Below are 24,619 nucleotides of genomic sequence, written 5' to 3'. Positions count from 1 at the left end.
TCGTTCATCTTTGATATAAAGCATTTTATGTAGTGGAGTCTTTTCCCTCCAAAATGTTTGTTTTTGTTGAAATCGATTCGCTGTCAAAAGCAATGGACTGGCATCAGTGAATATCATTTATAAACGTTACTAGGCAACCAGTAGTGGGAAAGCCCACTAGCGACCTAACCGCCAGCCACTGGTGACCTGCAGCAACAAAGTCGCTGGAAGTTTCAACGCAGCTATATTTATTTTGAATAAAGCTGCGTTCACACTGCCAGAGAGACACAGTGACAAAACAACCTCATATTATTAATTTACAATGAGAGCTGGTGACTTCGGGTAACACGAGCGACTGCAACTGTTGGTGAACAGATGTGGCCGTGTTCAGCGAAGCAACAAAGTTGAGAAACGTTTAACTTTATGCAAAGGAAGAGCGACTTTCGGGAGTGACAGCCAAAACGAGAGAAGATGGTAGACTCACATGATCCTAATATTTTAATAATAATATTAATTGTAAAGAAACTGTGCTGTTTAGACTCCCCATACACAGCACTTGAAAGCCAATTTATTGTAAGTGATTATGGATTGATCTTAACGGCATATAGATCTGATGCTGTAATTATGACACTTCCAGGATTGCCAACTCAAATATCTTGTATCATGCGCATCGACAAATGCATGGAGAACAAATGAATGGTCACTGTTTGCGATTAATTTAATCATGGTAAACATCCGTTTATTTATTAAAGTTGCTTTTACAAACTATTCAAAATAAAAGACGGCAGTTACGGAATTAGCCCACAATACAAAAAAAACATAATTTCTGTGCACAAAGATGTTTTAAATTAAAAATAAATACACAATACTAGGAGAAAAGCATAAGTGTGCTTTTTTGGAACACTAACGTTCTATTAAATTATAGTTTAGCTTACTTTTGAAAAAATGCCAGCCTGTATTAAATTAAATAAATAACCAAATGAAAAAAAGCAATAAATTAAAAAAAATAAAATAAAATATATAATGAAAATGTTTTATTTTAGACCTAAATATATATATATATATATATATATATATATTTCTATATAAACTTAATTAGCTAACCCTATTCTATATATGAATATAGTTGCCTGAATGACATTCTCAGAAAGTTCTGTACTTTTTTCAAGACTATAAACTATAAGAACTATTTTTACAATGCTGAGTTCACTTTCAGAAAACTATCTTTTTAACATTTTAAAACATTAAAATATTTTAAATTTAACCCTCTTTACCTCAGATCGCATTTGCTGAGCTTCTTCAGAAAATGTCAATTGCATTATGTCGCTAAAATTAATTTTAGATGATAATCGAGTTCAGTTGGTAGTTAAAGTTGCTGGACAAATATGCGAGACATAATACAGTTGTGATGGCGATGCTTTAGATTGGATGATTGTTCAAAATAGCATAATGAATATCAGGAATGTACAGTGCACCTGGAAAGTATTCACAGCGCTTAAATTTTTCCACATTTTGTAATGTTCAGCCTTATTCCAAAATGGATTCAATTCATTATTTTCCTCAAAATTCTACAAACAATACCCCATAATGACAACGTGAATGAAGTTTGTTTGAAATCTTTGCAAATTTATTAAAAATAAAAAACGGAAACAAAAAAAATGTCACATGTACATAAGTATTCACAGTCTCTTCCTAGAGCTGGCCAACCGGCCAAACTGAGCGATTGGGGAAGAAGGGTTTAGTCAGGGAGGTCACTCTGACAGAGCTTCAGCATTTCTCTTTGGAGAGAGGAGAACCTTCCAGAAAAACAACCATCTCTGCAGCACTCCACCAATCAGGCCTGTATGGTAGAGTGGTCAGACGGAAGCCACTCCTCAGTAAAAGGCACATGACAGCCCGCCTGGAGATTGCCAAAAGATTTCTGAAGGAGACTCAGATCATGAGAAACAAAATTCTCTGGTCTGATGAAACAAAGATTGAACTATTTGGCCTGAATGGCAAGCGTCATGTCTGGAGGAAATTGAATATCTCTGGAGAGATCTGAAAATGGCTGTGCACCGACGCTCCCCATACAACATGATGGAGCTTGAGAGGTCCTGCAAAGAAGAATGGGAGAAACTGCCCAAAAATAGGTTTAGCAAGCTTGTGGTATCATACTCTAGATTTGAGGCTGTAATTGGTGCCAAAGGTGCTTCAACAAAGTATTTAGCAAGGCTGTGAATAATTATGTACTTGTGATTTTCTTTATTTTTTATTTTTAATAAATTTGCAAAGATTACAAACAAACTTATTTCACGTTGTCATTATGGCATGTTTGTAGAATTTTGAGGAAAATAATGAATTGAATCCATTTTGGAATAACGCTGTAACATAATAAAATTTGGAAAAGTGAAGCGCTGTGAATACTTTCCGGATGCACTGTATCATATATGTAAATGCTGATATTACACCACATCAATTTTTCTTTAATAGCTGTGCGAACAGCATATACACATCGATGGATGGTCCTTATACTGAGACCGAAAGTTTACCCTGCTACTTGGTGCAGGTTGCCAGCTGGTGCAGGGCCATGACGATTTACTTTTGGGTCGGAACCGGTGGCAACCTGTGATAGGTGCAACATCAGGAGGACCAATATTACAGTCCAATCAGAAGGGCAACTGCTCCCATTTGATTGTCTTCTGATTACATTTATTTGTGAAATTAAAATGACAGTAACCTGGCTAATTTCAGTGAATTGTCTCAATACTCTACCCATTTGACCAAAAGTTCAGAGGAAAAAATATTAGGGTCATTTGGGAGGCGAAAGGGACACAATTAGCGATAAACACACCTTTCTGTATGGAAATGACTTAAGGGCAAATTTATTTTGCAATAAACCAAAACTTAAGCGACAAAGTGTTTTTTTAGTCATGACGTCATCTCGCACACCATTTTTATCGATAAAAGGCCATTTGAACTGGCAGAAGATGGCAAATGTTGCAAAAAAAATGTCACGCATTTTCACTTTGTCAATAACAAATAGCGTGAAAGGTGGATGGAATGCATTTATGGTAGGAGATATCAAGAAGTAATATCCCACATCCAATTGAATGGACCGCAGCATAACCGTGTAATTTTACAGGTATTAAAGACCTCTTTGGTAGATTCATTTGAAAAATTATGATTTTTGAATGTCTGTTTGGGAGACGTTCATTTCACAAAACAGTCGTGCTGCAGTTCAAATTCGGCTTGCTTGAGCATTAAGTGTTGTTTCAAGTTCTGGCTTTCGTGCGTGGACGTGTTTTTAAAATGTAAATTGGTATTATTAGTTAGTTGTGACATAATGTATGATGCCCAAAGGCATAGGGTGCCTTATTCGTTGTGAAACTGTGTTTTCTTAATGGCATAAATCACACTGAAGTTCTAGACTTTTAATGCACGGCCCGCTACTGGAATTTTATAATGCACAATTGTATTTTAACAAGATTGGCAGTGATTTGATAATGTTGGCCATTACGTTTTAATAAGAATTGTTTATTCAGCTCTACAGAAAATATAATGTCTGTAACGTCTCAAAAACATGAATAACCAACACTCCTGGAAACATAATAAAATATTTGATGAAATTAATGAACCTTTTGGGATCTATTACAGTAAAAAACACAAAAGCAACTACACACAGACGTCCATAGTAAAAACTAGAGAACTTCTGCCACCACTGCACAAAACTGTAAACGAGAACAAACGGTAAGAAGAAAAGAATGGCGGTATTCCAAAACACACAAGTGCCTACTTACAATCTGAACCTACTTGCATACAAGTGGAAGTAGTAGCATAAATTGTATCTAAAACTCTAACTCTGCACTCCAATTATTAATCTTTCCTGTATGGACGTGTTTTTAAAATGTCAATTGGCATTGGTGTTTATTAAGTTTAAAGGATTCTAATCATATTCTTAACTAAACCTTCAGAAAAAAACTTACAAATCGCGTTTAAATATATTACATATTGCAAAGTCGTGCACAAATTCAAAAGTCGTCCAGTCAAAAGATCCCCGCAGTGCCTGTAGTTCACGCAGCTATCGTGACAGAACTACTGCAGTACCTCACACTCTCCTGTCTGTCACTGCATCGCTTTCCAAAGAAGATGTCACGCCAAAAATAACATACATTCAAATAAAATAATGACATGTGAACATTAAATCAACCACTATTCGTCTATGTATCTCAATGAAAGGTCGGTGACACGGCTCATCAAGTACGGCTTGCTCTCACTCAACACAACATGAGAACGGCCGTTGGTGAAAGTGCGGGTAAGAACAGTGTATGTCCCAATGACGAAAACAAAAGATTCCTTAAAGCGATAAAACGAATACAACTGAATCCTTACAGTAAAAATAGGATGTAATAGACAAACAAATTAATAATAAAAAGCGGTTGAGACTCACCTGTACCCCGCCGCTGAGGAGCGCTGCTATTCCTTACTGAAGAAGATGCTCGAGCGCCGAATCCGACTTCCCCGCCAGGTGGAGCGCGCGACATGTTGGTGCAGTAAACGAGAAGCACGCTGGGTAATGTAGTCCCTTTTGCTGATGTTATTTGATCAGAGCCCTTTTACTAAATTAACCTACAAGGATAATTAAAAAAAAAACACAACACTGCGGTCCTGGCGAGGACACCAGAGGCCTTTTTTTTAATGGATGTCTATGGAAGAGATGCTTCATTGTGCTGAATAAACTGCTTTTGTGAGAAAAAAGCTTATCATTTAATGAATTTACCTACTGTTCTGTAATCTTAAACATGTTTTACACTAAACATCTATTTTATAGTGAAGTATGTGTGGAGTGTACTACGATAAAAATGGCTGTTTTATAAGAGAAGACGCAGACAATTTTGCGACAAGAAGGTCTTTGTTTACGGCTCTCCATTCAAATGTACGGTATCCGCAAACTATGATTTACTGTTATAATTTACTGGGTAAACTGTCATTTACTTGGGTAAAATCGCCCGGGTTGATAGGGAGTTTTCAAAAAATCTCTGCTTTGGTTATTTATAGCCACTTACTTTCATAAGTTAGTGGATATAAATAATTGTAATTAATTTAACTCAAACGATTTTTTAATGTTTTATATAACGATAACATGAGTGTTTTGTGTCTGTCTTTCTTATATGAAAAAAAGATTTACAACCTCGCTCAGATGATGCTAACAATAATGTTGACCAAAAGACTTTCCCCAGAGATGTCAACATTTATTTGGACTGTACTACCTCGTGGAATCGTTTGAGTTTCTTTGGTTTCTATTATGTTTGATCATTACGGAAATTCCTTGTGTAAGATGTTCTTGGCATTAATTATTAGGAAAAAATATTTTGCCAACCAATGCAATGCCAAGGTAACCTTCCTTTCTGTCGAATCTGCGGAAGCAAATTTTGTTTCTAGAAATATCTCGCAAAGACATGTGTGGAGTGACACAAACATATACGGGTACATATACGTATTTATGTATCTTTATAAATAACCCATCGGTGTGATTTTTGATTCTGTAATCAAAACATTTAATAGTTTTTTTTTTTTTTTTACTGCTACCTAATATTGGCGAATGTGCTTTTTTTGTTTTGTAGTTTATTAAGAAACACATTTCCAACATGGCTGCGCCCGCAAACAGCAGAGATGCTGCAGGTCATTCAGCAAGCGTTTCAACTGCGGAAAATGTTCCACTACAGTATAGTCTTCTTTTGGATCACCTTATCGGTGAAAAAAGGCAAATTAAAGACTTGAATCCGACCGTTATGGGTGTATTACCGAATCCTCAGAAAACGGAGGAGCAGAAGATGATCGAGAGGGGAATGGAGAGCTGCGCCTTTAAAACACTGATCGCATGTGTCGGAGGTAACTCGCTGGCAGACGATTGATTTTTAAAAAGTTACCCGATTACGCATCTGTTGACAACACTGACAGTTCTGCACTTGGTGTCATGATGTTAGGATTTAGGGGTTCTTGTGGCGTCTTGATATTAAAGGGACAGTTCACCCAAAAATGAAAATTCTATCATCATTTATTCACCTTTATGCCATCCCAGATGTGTATGACTTTCCTTCTAATACAGAACACAAAATTAGATTTTTAGAAGAATATTTCTCTTTGGTCCATACAACTATAAACTATATGGTGACCAAAACTTTGAAGTCCCAAAAAACACAAAGGCAAAATAAACAATCCATACGACTTCAGTAGTTTAATCAGTGTCTTTTTAAGCAATCTAATCGGTTTTGGGTGAGAACAGACCAAAATCGAACGTATTTTTTTAGTCTACATTTTGCCATTTCAGTCGCTAGGCACAATCATTATTTCAAACTCGATTACACTTCCTAGTCCTTGACGCATGTGCAGAGCACTAGAGGATGCTACAGGAAGTGGAATCGATTCTGAAATCATGATCGCTAATAAGTTATATTTTGGTCTGTTCTCACAAAAAAAAGATTAGATTGCTGGAGTTTTATGGATTACTTTTATGCTACCTTTATGCTTTCTGAAGCCTCAAAGTTTTGGTTACCATTCACTTGCATTGTAAGGACCTATACAAGATATTCTTTAAAAAATATTTGGTTGTGTTCTGCAGGAGAAAGAAAGTCATACACATCTGGGATGGCATGTGGGTGAGAAAATTATATAAGAATTTGAATTTTTGGGGTGTTAAAAATAAAATAATTGATATTAGATATGAATGTAGAGTTAGTCAAATCCCTGTAATACATTCCAATAATCACTTGAGATGCTGCAGAGATTTCATACAGATGTTAAGGAAGTGTTGAATGATACTCCATTCTGCCAAGATTAAAACAGTCAATTGAGGAATTGATGATGCTTTAATTCATAGACAAGATACAATTGGTTTGATTCCTAATTTTCTTCCCTGCAGGGTTTGTGTTAGGAGGTGCTTTTGGGATCTTCACAGCTGGTATTGACTCCAATGTAGGGCTTGATCCTAAAGACCCTCTCAGAACCCCTACAGCAAAAGAGGTTCTGAGAGACATGGGACAGCGAGGAATGTCATATGCTAAAAATTTTGCCATTGTGGGTGCCATGTTTTCATGCACCGAGTGTATAATTGAATCAGTGAGTACCATCTACCATGTGTCTTTTCTGGTCTGTGTGATCATCTTTGTCATGTTTACCCTGTTAGAACTTAGTATTCCCCCAATCACAATGCATACGTTTCCTGGATGTCAACATAAATCCATTATGCACATAAACAGTTAGAGGCAGATAAAAAAATACACTACATCATCCAAACTAAAATGTTTATTCAGCAGTAGCACTAACTGGTAATGTGTATAGATGCATATTATATCAATTAGGGCAATTCTATTAAACTTAATTTTAATTATTAATAATTATTCTGTGATCATTCACTCACCTTTATCTTGATAAACCCATAGGACGTACTTTCTTCTATGAATGGAAAAAAGATTAATGCATTTTTCCATGTATGGAAGAAGATGCAATGAAAGTGAATGGTGACTGAGTTTAATCATCTTTTGTACTCCATGGAATTAACTGTGAAAGTTGTAGTTGAAGGTATCTTAACGTGTTTAGGCTGTTAGTTTTCATAACAAATACTATAGTTTATTTTTAGAAATACTATCTGCATTAGCCTAAACACAGTAGTGTGGAGCAATCCATGGTCTGACCTGTGCATATGGCCTTATCATTACAAATGCCGTAGTTAAACAATGAAAGAACAATGGTAAAAGTTCATGAAGACAAGTACAATTCACAATGGTTAAAGGGGTTAAAATCTGGACTTCCGTGTACAAATGGACTAATTATTGAACAAAGTTTTCCTCCTGTTCTATCTGGTCATGTTTGCCTTATTCTAAGAGATAATTTAAATCATTAGGCCTGTGCCCTGCTGAACTCATATTATTCTTGTTCAAATATGTCCAAACAAATGCATGCAGTTACAGTTTCTAGTTAACTTCATCACTTTTTGTGGGGCAGAGTGGCCGAGTGGCTAGTTACTTTGGAATACCACTAGCCACAGTGGCAAGTGAGCCAAAAAGTAAATGTCAAGCCCTATTTTCAGCACTAATCAGATCTGAAGGATGGTCTAATTTTTCTCTCCTAGCACCGTGGGAAGTCCGACTGGAAAAATGCAGTATATAGTGGCTGTGTTACAGGTGGTGCCATTGGACTAAGAGGTAAGCTCAATTCCTTGCAAGGTTGTTAAAGAAAACAATGCAGTAGAATTAGACATGAGGTTACCGTTATATACATTTAGGTTTTGCACTGTATGAATAACACTGAAAGCTGTTATTCTCTTCACCAGCTGGTTTCAAGGCTGGAGTTCTGGGCTGTGGTGGTTTTGCAGCTTTTTCTGCTGCCATTGAGTATTACCTCCGATGAACATCAGCTTCAGGACTGTTACCATGTACTGTTGTGAGTTCCTTAACAGTTTAATGGATGCATCATCATGGGGGACATTTGAGTGTGATCTTCCACTGTCTTGCTGAAAAAGAGGTGTTCCAATCCCACCAGAAGAGGACTGTAATTTTCTGTTCTCTGAATGAACAAATAAGACGGCAAACTCAGAACTGGCACATTGTTTTTTTGCAGGATATCTGGGCCCTTTTGCCTTAAAGGGTCCTCAAAATGTCAGCCCACTGGTTTTATGTATGATCAATGCACCATGGCGCTTCTCCTTTGGTTACCTCCCAGGCCAAAACTTTAATATTTTGACATAAATATAATTTAAATGAAGTATCAGTCAGTCTTCCTTTAAAATGTTCTCACTTGATCGCAGACATGTTTTGTGTGGTGGAATGGCTTTTGGTGAAGCTGTTTCTATCAGAAACATACCCAGTAAAGTGTACCCAGTAATGATTTATGTTGGTTGTGTCTCTTTGTGAAATATGATGACATGTACAGTTTAACATTTTGGCTTCAGAAAAAATGTTGTGTAAAAGGTAATCAAATGGGTAACACTTTTCAATAAGGTTGTATTCGTTAACATTAGTCAAAGCAAGTTAAAATGTAATTGGCTCTTTTACCTGTAAGGCGGGACTTCCTTTTCTATATTGGGTGTTAAAATGTCTTCCATTAATTTTAAAGGAATGTTCTGTGTTAAATACAAGTTAAGCTCAATTGACAGCATTTGTGGCATAATATTGAATATTTTTTTAATACAAGTGGTCCATCTTAGGCTAAATAGTTTCTGCCTTATTCTAAAGTGTTACCATACAATCTTCTTTCTTGATGCCTGTGTTATTTTGCACTCTTTTGTACAGGAAATATAGTCCACTCAGTTAAAAGGATTCTTCAAATCAAATTTATTTTCTCCAAATTGTTGTTTGGATTTACAAGTTTCAAGAAAATAAGCTTAATCAAGTGTTTATATTGGTTTCACTCTGTAGCTCCTTTCTAAAAGGAGCTTTCTTAAAAGGTCATGCTATAAACAAATTAAATAACTATATTTTATATGAAATCTGATTTATATATACAGTGCATCAGGAAAGTATTCACAGCGCTTCACTTTTTCCACATTTTGTTATGTTATAGCCTTATTCCAAAATGGATTAAATTCATTATTTTCCTCAAAATTCTACAAACATGCCATAATGACAACGTGAAAGAAGTTGGTTTGAAATCTTTGCAAATTTATTAAAAATAAAAAAACAGGGAAAAAAAATAAATAAAAAATAAATCACATGTACATAAGTATTCTCAGCCTTTGCTCAATACTTTGTTGAAGCACCTTTGGCACCAATTACAGCTTCAAGTCTTTTTGTGTATGATGCTACAAGCTTGGCACACCTATTTTTGGGCAGTTTCCCATTCTTCTTTGCAGGACCTCTCAAGCTCCATCAGGTTGGATGGGGCATGTCGGTGCACAGCTATTTTCAGATCTCTGCAGAGATGTTCAATCTGGTCTGGGCTCAGGCTGAGCCACTCAAGGCAGAAACTTTTCTGTAACCTTCCCCAGATCTGTGCCTCGATACAATCCTGTCTCGGAGGTCTACAGACAATTCCTTGGACTTCGTGGCTTGGTTTGTGCTCTGACATGCACTGTTAACTGTGGGACCTTATATAGACAGGTGTGTGTCTTTCCAAATCATGTCCAATCAACTGAATTTACCACAGGTGGACTCCAATCAAGATGTAGAAACATCTCAAGGATGATCAGTGGAAACAGGATGCACCTGAGCTCAATTTTGAGTGTCATGGCAAAGGCTGTGAATACTTCTCTACATGTGATTATATATTCTTTTTATAAATTTGCAAAGATTTCAAACATTTTGAAGAATTTTTAGGAATTTTGGAATAAGGCTGTAACATAACAAAATGTGGAAAAAGTGAAGCGCTGTGAATACATTCCGGGTGCACTGTATACACCGATCAGCCACAACATAAAAACCACCTGCCTAATATTGTGTAGGTTCCACTCGTGCCACCAAACAGCGCCAACCCACATCTCAGAATAGCATTCTGAGAATATATTCTTCTCAACACAATTGTACAGAGTTCGAACCAGTCTGGCCATTCTCTGTTGACCTCTCTCTTCAAGGTGTTTCCATTCACAGAACTGACGCTCACTGGATGTTTTTTTGTTTTTGGCACCATTCAGAGTAAATTCTAGAGACTCTTTTGTGTGAAAATCCCATCAGATCAGCAGTTACAGAAATACTCAAACCAGCCTGTCTGGCACTATTCATCTGGCAAAATGGATCTATTTGGAAATGCGGGTTGGTGCTGTTTTGGTGGCACGAGCAGGACCTATTATTATATTAAGCAGCTGGTTTTAATGGTAATTGAGTGTGTGCATGTGTGTAAAAATCTAAATGTTATCAAAAATAGGAGGCAGGGCGCGCTAAAGGTTGTGAATTAGAAAATCTGTGTAAGAAGTCATGCTTGGAGGTCAAGCTGACATTGCAAGGAAGGAAGTTGTACTCACCAGGAAATAGATAATGCAAACATGTCTTCTGGCTACATCCCAGTTCTCTGAAAGGTTTCCTTTCCCACTCATCTCTTAGCAAGAGTTATGATTTAACTGAACTGGTTCAGAGATGGAACCAAGGAATGCTTTTGATTATATGTGCTGTAAATTTTGTCAGATCATGGGCCTTTGATAAAATCCTTCTAGATGCATGCAAGATCTAGGAGCGTAATAGACCAGCACAGACATACACAGACCTAAGCCGATCCAATAAGTTATACTCCCTCACTGTCTAACCATGTCTACCTATGAGGAATGAATGCAGCTCAGAAAACGGTTACAATAGACATTTTTAGGTATTTTTTACATTAGATACAAATCAAAGACAAACACAGCAAGCACATACAGAGCTTTGATAAAATAAAACATGATTGTAAGACTTCAAAAGTATGTCTGAAGAACAAAGTTAGCTGTAACAATTTATTTGAATTATATATTGAAATCAAACCTATTAGAACTAACATGATCAGAGTGTACATTACACTGTGCCTGATGATAGAGAAATGTCCTTAATATTATGTAATGCCTTTTGTGAATAAATATAAAGGAAGTGAGCAGAGACAGTCACAACCTATAAACACCACCTGCCCAGGGCTCTTTTGCACTGAGCTTGTATCAAAGCCACACACAACTTTAATACAAGGCCCTGTATTTAAGATCTTCCAGACAACATGATTTGGGTGGAAAAACAAAACCTTTTTAGATATTTCTTTATTACAGCTTCATTTCTTTCCTTCAACTTTTCAAATTCTGAGTAATCTGCATACATCTACCTAGTTTAGATGTGTTAAAAATCAAAGCAGCAGACAATCCTAAATAATATCTAATCCACTCATTTCCCCAGTTCTGTCCTTCTTACAAAGAGATCAAATTTGATTTATCATTTATAAATATATTGTAATTGTATAGTGAAGACAATTCCAGAGGTTTGTTGTCTCAGGACGTGAAGACCGTCTGAGCCTCAAGCACAACCAACCCAGTAGAGATTTGATTGTGTTGAGTGTCAGACACTCCGGGACAGTTAAGCTGCATGTCACCTTTTTCCATTGCTGATTAGTAGAATCTATTGCTGAATAAAGTGCCTGACAATCTTTGGTCTACCAAACCAAATAGTTGTAAAATCACAAATTTTGAAGGAAACCACAAAGAAAACCAAACACATTAGCTGTAGAACTGATCGTCATTGCAGGGATTTTCCATTTTGATTCTTTTTTGTATTCCTTCTTCAAACAGTCTCATCTTCTCTAAATAATAATGGATAAATGATAACTTTTACCAAACCCTGAGCTGAGGAGGCCTTGAAGAGGCTAAACAAAAGACTTCATATGACATGGTTTAAAAATCATATCGTACAGTCCCTTGATTTAAAGGTCAAAAAGTGCCTTAAATAAGCCTGATATAAAGAACAATATGTTCAAGATTATTTATGGTCCTTTTTTATGATTTTCAATCCTCTGGATATAAGACTGTTTATATGTTATGGATTATATATTATGTTATGGGTTTGTCTTACGCTATACACAAATAAACGGCATACAAAAAAACATGCCCTATGACCCGTGAAAATGAGAGGGAGAGAGAGCCTGTTCTAAAGATAGATCACACTGCAATAGACTCACGCAAACAAGGAACAAAATAGCGAAAAGCATCAGTGTTCTGTACATTAGAAAACAAAACCCTAGAGAATAACTAAATGAATACTAAACTAACAGGAAACAACTTTTGTTTAATACAACCAACTCATCTGCCAAAATGCATCCAACCCCAAAGAAACTTGCCACAGACAGGAAGCAACAGCATGAAAGAGTGCATTCTTACTTTTGAAAAGTACTAAACTTCTAGAAAGGGAGATCAGGAAAGCATTCCAACTCTTTCAGTCCAGCAAAGACCCTGTTTACCCTCCAAACGTGTGAGCTGGAGCTTCTACACACTATTATATAAGTCTTCTCACTCACTCACTCTTTCTCTCTAACACACACACACTTGCTAAAGGCAACTTTTAGGTCCAGTTTGTCTTACACTAAAAATGAGTGCATGGTATGGACTGATTCTTATCCAACAGTTATGTACTTTTGAAAGTGCTTAATGGAATCTAGAGGTTTTGTAAATACAAATTTAGATGCATTCATATGGCATTCAGCATCAACTAAATGTATTATGAAAGATGATACGGTTTATGTTAAAAGCCCCGAAACAAAGGTTTCTGAGTTCCTTGCTAGCCTATGTTTTTACAAGCTCTCATATGGCCACATATCCTCTCTACAACAACAACAACAACAAAGATACTAGGCAACAGCAAATACCATCTATACTGCACATCAATTTAGAGTTAAATACAATTATTATTCTAAAACTCAAACTGCAGGCTCAGTTAATGCAAAGATGAAAATTTGAGCTCCCTACCAAAATAAAGCCTCATAAAACCCACATAATTCACACCCAGTAACAAACACTTATAACCAGGGTTTTATATATCATTTGAATAAACTAATTTCCATGACTTTTCCAGATGTTCATGATTACTGGATAAAGATATTTAAAAATGATTGTAGAAAGATTGCACTCACAATAGACTTGTAGCCTATTTTAAAATGTACATATTTCAATTTCATACCCAAATTTCCATCATATTGAATCATGTAATCTTTACCAAAGTTAAGTTAATAAAATTAAAATGTTTGGTTTTTTATGTATTTCGTTTTGTTGAAGATTCCTCAATCTTAATCAATGTTATGGAAATCTGTTATACAAAATGGAAATAGTTCATTTTTTTTTTTTTTTTTTTTGTGAAAGAGTCAATTTTTAGTCCATGATATATTTTATAGCTAGAAAAAAACTGTTAACCGTTTGTATTAAGGTTGTATTGGTTAGCATCCATAAATACATTAGGTTTCATGAACTAACGATTAACAATTATTTTTAAAGCATTTAATAATTTTGGTTATACAATTAATACAAAAACAATTGTTCATTGTTAGTTCATATTAGCTCATAATACATTAACTAAAAATAACATTTTATAAATGTTTTAGTATGCATAGAAATAACATTAACAAGATTAAATGATATAAAATTATTGTTCATTGTTAGTTCATGTAACATTATGTAGTTAACCAAAAAAACTATATTTACTCTAGAAATATCCATGACTTTAAAATATTTTTATTTTATTTATTTTCCTTTGGATGTACAGATGTACATTTTAGGAGTGGGGTGTCAACTTTTCTATCCTTACAGATTATGTGTTTACATGGGTCATCCAACCACCCACAGACCCCTGCTGTGAATCCCCTGTGTTATTGCTTTGTCTGCTGCCTGAAGATGCCCACAGGCATAATGTGGCCTAAAAGATATGCCAAGCATTGTGCTCACTCTTTATACCCTGCAAAGACCCCACCCCTCTATAGACTCAAGTCCTGCTCATACCATTGTAAACATAAGGATAGACTCTCTACTGCCCCCATGTGCAGGTGATACTAAATGCTGTTCTGATGTTAAAGTACTGTGGGTTTTTAATGTTTGTTTAATGGTATAAATTATTCATAGAAGTGGCATAATAGTTTCCCCCTTTAAACCATGGTGTTTTAACACTTCAAGCACACATTCACACTATAGGTTAACGTTGGGCAAGCATATCATATAGGACAAAGGAGAGAACCAAAAGAAAAACAAAGTAACAGATAATTCTAATGACATTCAAAGACATCAGTCCAATCTGTAACAGCTCTTCCAATCGGAAAAGGGAGAGAGGGACACACCCCTCAATATCTGACCTAAAAGGCTCCTGGATGTCACAGAAGGGAGTTAATCCAGTGGAGCAGCTCTGCAATGGTAATTTATTTGTGGAATGGAGTAGAGTAGAGAGGAGTAGTCTAAAGTAATAATGGTATTTCTAACAGGCACGTGAGTCTAGTTGTACTGTAAAATTAGTGGATTCAGTGCCGTAGCCTTCAGCTGTGATGTTGATTGGTTGGTTTGTTCTAGATAACAAAAGTGATTCCTTCACTAATCAGCCTTGGAGTTGTCTGAGACTGGCTCGGGCGAGGACACTGGAGAGACCTGGTTCTTTGCATCCCTTTGGCGCTTGTAGAGTCGGTAGCCTTTACGGCAGAGAAGGACGAACCAGTAGACTTGTGGTGCCAGGATGCAGAGGTTGCCCAGGTTGGCAGTGAGGGGCAGATGGAAGGGAACACTATAGAGTGGGATGCCGTAGTGGGAGCCGTACATCCAGTACATATAGGGGAAGAGTGCAATACGGCACACGAGGAAACTCAACAGCACCATGCCACCATTGACCTTGTGCAGCCAGCATTCCTGCATCCCCAACTACAGGAAGAGACAAAAAAGCACGAATAAGAGGAAGAGGATACAAAACAGGGGTGACATCAATCATAATGGTGGATTCGACGAATCATGTTATCATGTTTACGCTTCTGTTTTGTGATGGGAAATTATGCCACTTAAGGCGCAGTAACGTTTACCTTTGCAGAGTGAAATTTCATAGGCGAAATACAGTCATCTAAATTGTAATATGCGCAATCAGGGATTTTGCATGATGGAATTTCCCCTTATGGGTTTTGCGTGAAGTTTCAAGTTTGGTGCATTTTGACAGGCAAATTTATTGTGTTGACCTATAGGAACTTGCCTGCTTAGGCAGTGACCTCTTTCAAGTTTCTATTTAACTTCTCTCTCTAAGTGTATATAAAGTGCAGCATTAAAAAACAGGTTGGCAATTACTTTTTTGCTGTTTTTTAAAGTCCACCCATGCCCTCTTCGCCCACGGTATTTCACCGTACTAAGATAAAAGTGACTGTACCATTAGTCAAATCATAATAGCTCACCGATGAACTATTTAAAGTCCACCTGATGCATACAGCATTACAAATGGCAAGTGTTTTTTTTTTAAATGGTAAGCTTCAATCTGATTTTCTGGCTTTATGCAATTTCTTGGGAGTCAATACATTTAAATCCAATTTATTTCTATAGCGATTTTACAATACAAATTGTTCCAAAGGAGCTTTACAAAGCTGAAGACCACAATGGCAAGGAAAATCTCCCTTTGGGGCTGTACACACTGAACACTTTCTTACGTTGAAAAAACCTAGACGCAGTGCAAAAAATGGAAAAGTAAGCAGATGTTTCATGATGCATTTTGTATAGATCAACTTCTCAGCATCTAAAAATGTGGTACTTTTGGGTGAGACACTTAAAATCAGTGAGAATCTGCACAACGGCTAGCACATGTTTACATAGAAAAACTATTGAAAAGAGGTGACGAGTAATGCAATAACGTACTTGGTGTGAAGGATCCTTAAAAGTAAGATGTAAAAAGTACATGAGGAAGAAACCTTAGGAGGAACCAAGACTAAGCTTGGGAAGCCCTCCTCATCCCATGGCGGGCACTTTTTTTTATATCCCCTTTTCTCCCCAATTTTGGAATGCCAAATTCCCACTACTTAGTAGGTCCTCGTGGTGGTGCGGTTACTCACCTCAATCCGGGTGGTGGAGAACAAGTCTCAGTTGCCTCAACTTCTGAGACCGTCAGTCCACCCATCTTATCACGTGGCTTGTAGTGCATGACACCGCGGAGACGCAAAGCACGTGGAGGCTCATGCTACACTCCGTTATCCACGCACAACATACCACGTGCCCCGTTGAGAGCGAGAACCACTTAATCATGACCAAGAGGAAGTTGCCTCATGTGACTCTACCCTCCCTAGCAACCAGGCCAATTTGGTTGCTAAGGAGACCTGGCTGGAGTCACTCAGCACACCCTGGATTCAAACTCGCGACACCAGTGGTGGTAGTCATCAATGCTCGCTGAGCTACCCAGGCCCCTCTTAGGGTTGGCACTTATTTAAACAAATGTATATAAACACAGTACACAAATGTTTTTTTGGAAAGATGCGATTCAGCAACATAGTATTAATTGTAATTGACTAATGTGTCATTTAATTAAATAAAATGATAAGGATTATAATGACTTCTAATAAAATAATGTGCAAATTCTGGGTGTCTCTTCCTGACTTCCTGAGTCTGGGTGCACAGGTTTCAAATAGGTCTATCAAGCTCCCAGGCTGCTACAATGAGTACTTCCTGTAGGACATTTAAAAGATATTTGTTCTTTGTTTGAGACACTTATTTAGCATTGAGAAAACAATATATCCTTCAGCATAACTGTACATTGCACTTTGATCTCAGGGTTATATCTGATTTGAGATTTTCCACTTTTCTCAAATGTCATGTAAAAAGTGCACCTGGTCCCTTTAAATGTTGGTCTCTTGCTGTTTAAAGAGATAGTTCACCATATAATAATTCATCATATACAGGTGAAACTCGAAAAATTAGAATATCGTGCAAAAGTTCATTAATTTAAGTAATTCAACTTAAAAGGTGAAACTAATATATTATATAGACTCATTACAAGCAAAGTAAGATATTTCAAGCCTTTATTTGATATAATTTTGATGATTATGGCTTACAGCTTATGAAAACCCCAAATTCAGAATCTTAGAAAATTAGAATATTACATGAAATCAATAAAAAAAAGGATTTTAAATACAGAAATGTCGGCCCTCTGAAAAGTATAATCATGCATATGTACTCAGTACTTGGTTTGGGCCCCTTTTGCATTAATTACTGCCTCAATGCGGCGTGGCATGGATGCTATCAGCCTGTGGCACTGCTGAGGTGTTATGGAAGACCAAGATGCTTCAATAGCGGCCTTCAGCTCTTCTGCATTGTTTGGTCTCATGTCTCTCATCTTTCTCTTGGCAATGCCCCATAGATTCTCTATGGGGTTCAGGTCAGGCGAGTTTGCTGGCCAATCAAACACAGTAATACCATGGTCATTGAACCAGGTTTTGGTACTTTTGGCAGTGTGGGCAGGTGCCAAGTCCTGCTGGAAAATGAAGTCAGCATCTCCATAAAGCTTGTCTGCTGAAGGAAGCATGAAGTGCTCTAAAATGTCCCGGTAGGCGGCTGCGTTGACTCTGGACTTAATAAAGCACAGTGGACCAACACCAGCCGATGACATGGCTCCCCAAACCAACACAGACTGTGGAAACTTCACACTGGACTTCAAGCGTCTTGGATTGAGTGCCTCTCCATTCTTCCTCCAGACTCTGGGACCTTGGTTTCCAAATGAGATGCAAAATTTGCTCTCATCAGAAAAGAGGACTTTGGACCACTGAGCAACAGACCAGTTCTTTTTTCTTTAGCCCAGGTAAGGCGTTTGACATTTGAAGCCCATGTCCAGGACCCGTCTGTGTGTGGTGGCTCTTGATGCAGTAACTCCAGCCTCAGTCCACTCCTTGTGAAGCTCCCCACACATTTGAATGGCCTTTTCCTGACAATCCTCTCCAGGCTATGGTCATCCCTGCTGCTTGTGCACCTTTTTCTTCCACACTTTTCCCTTCCACTTAACTTTCTATTAATGTGCTTTGATACAGCACTTTGAGAACATCCAACTTCTTTTGCAATTACCTTTTGAGGCTTTCCCTCCTTGTGGAGGGTGTCAATGATGGTTTTCTGCACAACTGTCAGGTCAGCAGTCTTCCCCATGATTGTGAATTCAACTGAACCAGACTGAGAGACCATTTAAAGGCTCAGGAACCCTTTGCAGGTGTTTAGCTGATTAGAGTGTGACACTTTGAGCCTACAATACTGAACCTTTTCACAATATTCTAATTTTCTGAGATTCTGAATTTGGGGTTTTCATAAGCTGTAAGCCATAATCATCAAAATTATATCAAATAAAGGCTTGAAATATCTTACTTTGCTTGTAATGAGTCTATATAATATATTAGTTTCACCTTTTAAGTTGAATTACTGAAATTAATTTACTTTTGCACGATATTCTAATTTTTCGAGTTTCACCTGTACTCACCCTCATGCCATCCTAGATTTCAATTACTTCCTTCTGCACAACACAAATTAAGATTTTTAGAAGAATATCTCACCAATGTAGGTCAATACAATGCAAGTGAACGGGTACACAAATTTTGAAGCTCCAAAAGCACATAAAGGCAGCATAAAAGTAATCCACACAACTGGTGGTTAAATCCATGTCTTCAGAAGTGATATGATAGGTGTGGGTGGAAAAGAGATCAATATTTAAGTCCTTTTTTACTGTCAATCTATCATGTATACTGCCACCTACTGGGTAGGGATGAGAATTTATAGTAAAAAAAGACTTAAATATTGACCAGTTTCTCACCCACACCTATCATAATGCTTATAGATTTAACTACTGGAGTTGTATGGAGCACTTTTATGCTGCATTTATGTGCTTTTTTAGAGTTTCAAAGTTCTGGCCACCATTCACTTGTATTGAATGGACCTACAGAGCTAAAAAATTCTTCTAAAAATCTTCATTTATGTTCAGCAGAAGAAAGTCATATAAATCTTCCTCAAAGGTTTTTTTTTTTTTGTGAACTATCCCGATAAGTGGGCAGTTCTTGGCTAGAAATAGCAAAGTGGACAAGACTATATGCTGGGAGTCAAAAGTCTGGCTATGCAAGAGTAGATCATGCACAGGTGCTAGTACCGACCTTAAATGTAATACCTATGTCTACCAAGAGGGGTCAGTGAGCATGTAATGACATATGCAGCAAGTAATACAGGACTGAGAGCAATTTCCCCTAATCACACCAAACTAACCAAGAATCAGTGGACAGGGGTGGAGGGGTTGGAAGAGGACAGAGAACGAAAGAGAAAAAAAAAACAGTACAGAGAAAGAGTAAAGCAGACCAGACAGGCTGACAGAGAAAGTAAGATGAAGAATGTCATGACTTGACAGATAAAAGTGAGATATTATATGAAATCTGAACCGCAGAGTGAATACTTGGCCGAGTGTCAGGTACTCTGATGGGTTTCCATCTCTGTATTTAGCTAACACATTAGTCTTGACAAAATTGAAAAGTGTTAACTAGTAGCTCCTCTCTGGAGCTGGCATGAGCAGTGCAGTGAAGGATCGCTGAGTTAAGCGCACATTGTGTTTGAGTACGAGTGTGAGTGTTTTACCTGAATGAGGATTTTGCCCAGTGAAACAAAAGGAGTGCTGAGCTCTGTGAGGAACAGACAGCCAATGAAGTAATCACCCTGATCCTGCCTGAAGAACTGGTGTAAAGAACAAAAACACAGTCAGCACAAACATGACACTCACACGCTGTCATTAAGACCAAAAGAGGTGTAAAAGTGCACTGATGAATTGCAATGTATTGATCTGACAATGAAAATGAAATGCATTACTTGTGAATTTAATAAACTTTATATTTTATAACTTTATTTATATACTGTATATAACTTGGAATAAATCACCCAAAAGGGAAATTCTATTATCATTTACCCACCCTCATGTCATTCCAAACCCGTTGGACTTTCTTTCTAATGCGGAACATAAAAGGACATGTTTTAAGGTTTATCCCGGTCAGTCTTTTCCATATGATGGCGTAAGATAGTGACTCATTTTAAAAAGTACTCAAAAGTATGATAAAACTAGTGTTGTTACAGTACCAAAATTTAGTAGTCGGTACAGATACCAATTTCAATACCACAGCAAAAATATGCTTATATGATAATGTGCTATTTAACACACTAGTTTAGTTATTTAAAAAGTTAAATTTCAATGTCAATAAATAAGTAAAAGTCCTGCATGTTTCCATTACTTAAATGTTTTTAAGTATTGAAATCTGTTTCCCAAATCATGTTTTCCTTTTTATTATTATTTTTTTTATTTTCCAGAACTCCATTTTTTAAAGTTTCATTTAATTTCATCATGAAAATGGTGTCTAATCAATTAATTCTTAAAACTTTTAACAAGAAGTGAAAATATAACTTTTCAAAATTTTTGGCAAAACTTGTATTCAACAGCAGTCGTATTTGTGATATATTGCTTAGTTATTATTATTATTATTATTATTATAGTGAATATTACATTTTACTGCACAGTCGAAATATACTGTATTTCTGTCAGTTTCTTCTAGACATCAAGCTTTTATTTGGAATCGTGCTTTTATTATGACATGTGTTTTTTTGCCGGAAGCTTCACTGACATGGTCCAAGTGAGATCATTGAAGACTTTTTAAGTTATGTCTGAAATCTCATCTCTTTACATTGGCCTTTGACAAATGAAATGTAGGACACAGTTTTGTAGTGTTTGTATTCTGTGTTTTAGATTTCTGGTGTTTGTGTGTGTGGTCATTTTAAATGTTAGGTTTTAAATGTTATTACTGTGAAGCACTTGTCAACTTGGTCAACTCTGTTGTTTTATAAATAAAGCTGAGCTGAGATTAAAGTGCAAATGCTGTGATTTTAAATATATAAATATATATTTTACATGTGTATGTGGTTCACAATGGGTTAGTGCTCTGCTTTGTCATCTCATACAACGTGAATTATTCTCAATGTCTGTGAAGTTTTTAGTGGATGAGCGGTCAGATTTATTTAAAGTACGCAGCTCTTCTACAGTAAGATTTCAGCCATTCGGGGTTTAACAATGGGAAGCTTTTTATAGGGATGCCCCCAACCAAAGATTTTCCTAGTCGACTAGTAGTCGTTAATTTAAGCCATTAGTCGACTAGTCGTCGCACATTTCTAATATTAATTTAATTGCTTATATGTTGGGGGCATCAGAAAATGGTTTGAGTTCCAGGGCTGAGAAATAATGTTATCAGTAATATTGCTAACACTGTTCTACATTACAGAGAAATACTAAACAATAATAATGAGCCTATAAAATATTAATTTTACAAGTGCATGCACGGAGCAAGCCGCAATGACTTTTACCGGTAAAAGTAATTATTATTATCAAATTAATATAACAAATAATTTGCCTGCAGACACAAAGACACGTGATTGACGAAACACTCTTTATTATATTATTAAGTACAGATGACAGAAAAGCCGCATATGGGCATGTATGACGTGCCGATACAGAGGCGTGCAGTCTCGTGGAACACGTGCATCTAAGGATCTCACACTTTGTGTCTGCCTTCCGATTTTTATTTTTTATGAGTGCTGCAAATGACATCTCAGTTCAGGAGGTGCTTTTAGTTCAGCTCACTTAATTTCCACAGAGCAGTTTGCATATAATAATACAAAAGCACATTCACCTTTAACCGTGATTTATATTTCAGTGATTATTATCATCATTATAATTTTTACATATGTCTTCATTGCAATTTGAATTTAGAAATGTATTTGATTTAAGTTTTTCGTTTTTTAAATATATTATTTAATTTTCAATGCAAAATCAATAAAGCAAGAATATTCGCTAATCCCAAAGCCTGGAGGTTTCCGATGTAATTGTGTATATATATATATATCGTGAAGGAGGGAACAAAACTAATTTATTCACACACATTATATATTTTCCCCAATAACTAAATACCCCACGGGTAGAGAATGCACGGATGAAGCTTCTTTGCCAGAGAGATGTTGTCATGAACCCCGCTCCCTCGCTCCGCCCCCTCGAGCTCACACGCTCGTTCCGCCCCCTCGAGCTTGCACGCTCTTTTTGCTCGCTCGAGCCCTCACGCCCACTTTGCTCCTACTCGCTCACATGCTCGTAGGCAATCTCCCTTCCTCGAGTTTCTCACGCGTTTCCAATTCCCCAGAACATTATGACCACCTGCACTCGCGTCATCTGCACTCCTGCACATTAGTTTCACCTGCACTCGTCTCATCACCTGTCATGGTTTACACCTGCACTTGCCCCTATATATATCACTACCCTTTCATCTCACGGTTGTTGGTTATTGTTCTAGTTTACCCCGCATCTTCGCTCCCCGCTAGTCTCGTCCTCCTCTCGTTTACCCCTTAGCTTGCCAGCCCCCCTTGATCCCCTGTCTTTTCCTCTTGCTTGTCTTGTTTGTATATTGATTCACCGGCTTGGACCTAACGCTCACCCTGACCATTCTTCTCTGGATTTGCCCTTGTTTTGTACTGTTGCCTGCTTTTATTTTAATAAAGCAGTTTTTTCTCCGACATTGTGACTGTCTCTACTTGTATTCGCTACAGAATAACCAACCTCACCGAAGACAGTCACAATGTATCCCGCGGATGTACGCAGCTCACTAGAGCTGATTTTTTCTGCACGCTCTGCTGAAGGATCTACTGTTGGGAGACATCAACGAGCGCTCACGGCGCAGGGGCCACAGGTACGTGCGATTTCTGACTTATTTCACCCTGTTTCACCTGTGTCTGCCCCTGAGCCCGTTGATGCTCCCAATGCATCCCTGAGCGCCGTAAGCCTTCAATCCCCTGAGAGGTTTGGCGGCTCTTGGGCGCTGCCAAGGGTTGTTTATGCAGGGCAGCGGTTGTGGAACTCATAACCTTGCCCTTAACATTGTGGAGCCAGCGGCCCGACTCTTGGCTTTGCGCCAGGGGAGCCAAACCTTAGAAGCTTATGTTGTGGATTTTTGTGCACTGGCGTACCAGGTGAATTTTGATGAGGTGGTTCTGAAAGACATTTTTCAATTTGGACTGAATGAGCCAGCCTCATCATTCATGCCTGGTGGTCACTGCTCTCTCAACCTGGCTCAGTTTATTGACCTCGCCCTACTGTACGCTGGTTCCTCGTTTACTGTGGGGGAGGCAGAAACTGAACCAGCGTTCCATACCACGGCCCCCGTCTTGAAGCCTACCGCGGCCCCCGTCCCGAAGCCTGTCGCGGCCCCCGTCCCGAAGCCTTACACGGCTCCGCCTCTCGAGCCTCCTACGGCTCCGCCTCCCGAGCCTCCCACGGCTCCACCTCCCGAGCCCCTCACGGCTCTGCTCCCAAAGACTCCAGAGCTTTCTATGGCTCCGCCTCTCGGGCCTCCTACGGCTCTACCCCCCCGAGACTACAGAGCCTGCCAGGTCGTCGCCTCGGGGACCTCCAGTCGCCTTCCAGACCCCCTGACCCTGTCTCTGCCCTACAGCTGCCCCCTAGATCTCCCGACCACCCGCCTGTCCGCTATGTTCCCCCAGACCTTGCCTTGATACTGCCCATTGACCCCATGGACTGTCTCATTTCCCTCTGTGCCCCTTGGACTGCCCTCAGTTTTGTTTGTGTGTTTTGTGGGTTGTCTGTTCAGGGTTTTTTGTTTGTTGGGTTCGTCCAGCACCACTTCCTCGCAACCGGCCGGCCGTCAGGAGCCGTCCATTTTAGAGGGGGAGTACTGTCACGAACCCGCTCCTCAGCTCCGCCCCTCGAGCTCCTCAGCTCATTCCGCCCCTCGAGCTCGCGACGCTCTTTTTGCTCGCTCGAGCCCTCACGCCCACTTTGCTCCTACTCGCTCACATGCTCGTAGGCAATCTCCCTTCCTTGAGTTTCTCACGCGTTTCCAATCCCCCAGAACATTATGACCACCTGCACTCGCGTCATCTGCACTCCTGCACATTAGTTTCACCTGTACTCGTCTCATCACCTGTCATGGTTTACACCTGCACTTGCCCCTATATATATCACTACCCTTTCGTCTCACGGTTGTTGGTTATTGTTCTAGTTTACCCCGCATCTTCGCCCCCCGCTAGTCTCGTCTAGTTTTGTACTCCTCTCGTTTACCCCTTAGCTTGCCAGCCCCCCTTAATCCCCTGTCTTTTCCTCTTGCTTGTCTTGTTTGTATATTGATTCCCCAGCTTGGACCTAACGCTCACCCTGACCATTCTTCTCTGGATTTG

The 24,619-nt window shown here is 38.3% G+C and overlaps 3 protein-coding genes across 4 annotated transcripts in view; 1 reads left to right on the top strand and 2 right to left on the bottom strand.

Annotated features, from left to right (window-relative positions):
* Positions 1 to 4,474, bottom strand: part of LOC127643320 (cytospin-B-like) — a 188,685-nt gene extending 184,211 nt beyond the window's left edge. For both annotated transcript variants that reach the window (XM_052126016.1, XM_052126017.1), the window contains exon 1: positions 4,409 to 4,474. The gene's annotated coding sequence lies outside the window, so the exon portion shown is untranslated. The remainder of the gene's footprint in view (positions 1 to 4,408) is intronic.
* Positions 4,475 to 5,600: 1,126 nt separating this feature from the next.
* Positions 5,601 to 13,866, top strand: LOC127634567 (mitochondrial import inner membrane translocase subunit Tim22-like). The gene is made up of 4 exons (XM_052114186.1): positions 5,601 to 5,850; positions 6,881 to 7,077; positions 8,090 to 8,162; positions 8,291 to 13,866. Exons 1-4 carry the CDS (start codon positions 5,607 to 5,609, stop codon positions 8,365 to 8,367), a joined length of 591 nt encoding a protein of 196 aa, XP_051970146.1. The 5' UTR covers positions 5,601 to 5,606; the 3' UTR covers positions 8,368 to 13,866.
* Positions 13,867 to 14,006: 140 nt separating this feature from the next.
* Positions 14,007 to 24,619, bottom strand: part of LOC127642948 (ceramide synthase-like) — a 52,523-nt gene continuing 41,910 nt past the window's right edge. The window contains exons 4-5 of the mRNA XM_052125416.1: positions 19,979 to 20,074; positions 14,007 to 15,280 (exon numbers count right to left, since the gene is read on the bottom strand). Of these exons, the coding sequence (XP_051981376.1) occupies positions 14,960 to 15,280; positions 19,979 to 20,074 (417 nt within the window). The 3' untranslated portion in view covers positions 14,007 to 14,959. The remainder of the gene's footprint in view (positions 15,281 to 19,978; positions 20,075 to 24,619) is intronic.

The sequence above is a fragment of the Xyrauchen texanus genome, chromosome 4, assembly GCF_025860055.1.
Source record: "Xyrauchen texanus isolate HMW12.3.18 chromosome 4, RBS_HiC_50CHRs, whole genome shotgun sequence".
NCBI classification, from domain to species: Eukaryota; Metazoa; Chordata; class Actinopteri; order Cypriniformes; family Catostomidae; genus Xyrauchen; species Xyrauchen texanus.
Note: the sequence above shows the minus strand (reverse complement) of the source record. Positions and strands in the feature narration are given on the sequence as shown.

Excerpts from the sequence above, each read along its gene's own strand:
- LOC127634567 (XM_052114186.1), top strand. The coding sequence starts at position 5,607 with ATGGCTGCGCCCGCAAACAGCAGAGATGCTGCAGGTCATTCAGCAAGC. Across the intron at positions 5,851-6,880 it reads ACTGATCGCATGTGTCGGAG|GGTTTGTGTTAGGAGGTGCT; the intron begins GTAACTCGCTGG and ends TCTTCCCTGCAG. Across the intron at positions 7,078-8,089 it reads CCGAGTGTATAATTGAATCA|CACCGTGGGAAGTCCGACTG; the intron begins GTGAGTACCATC and ends TTTCTCTCCTAG.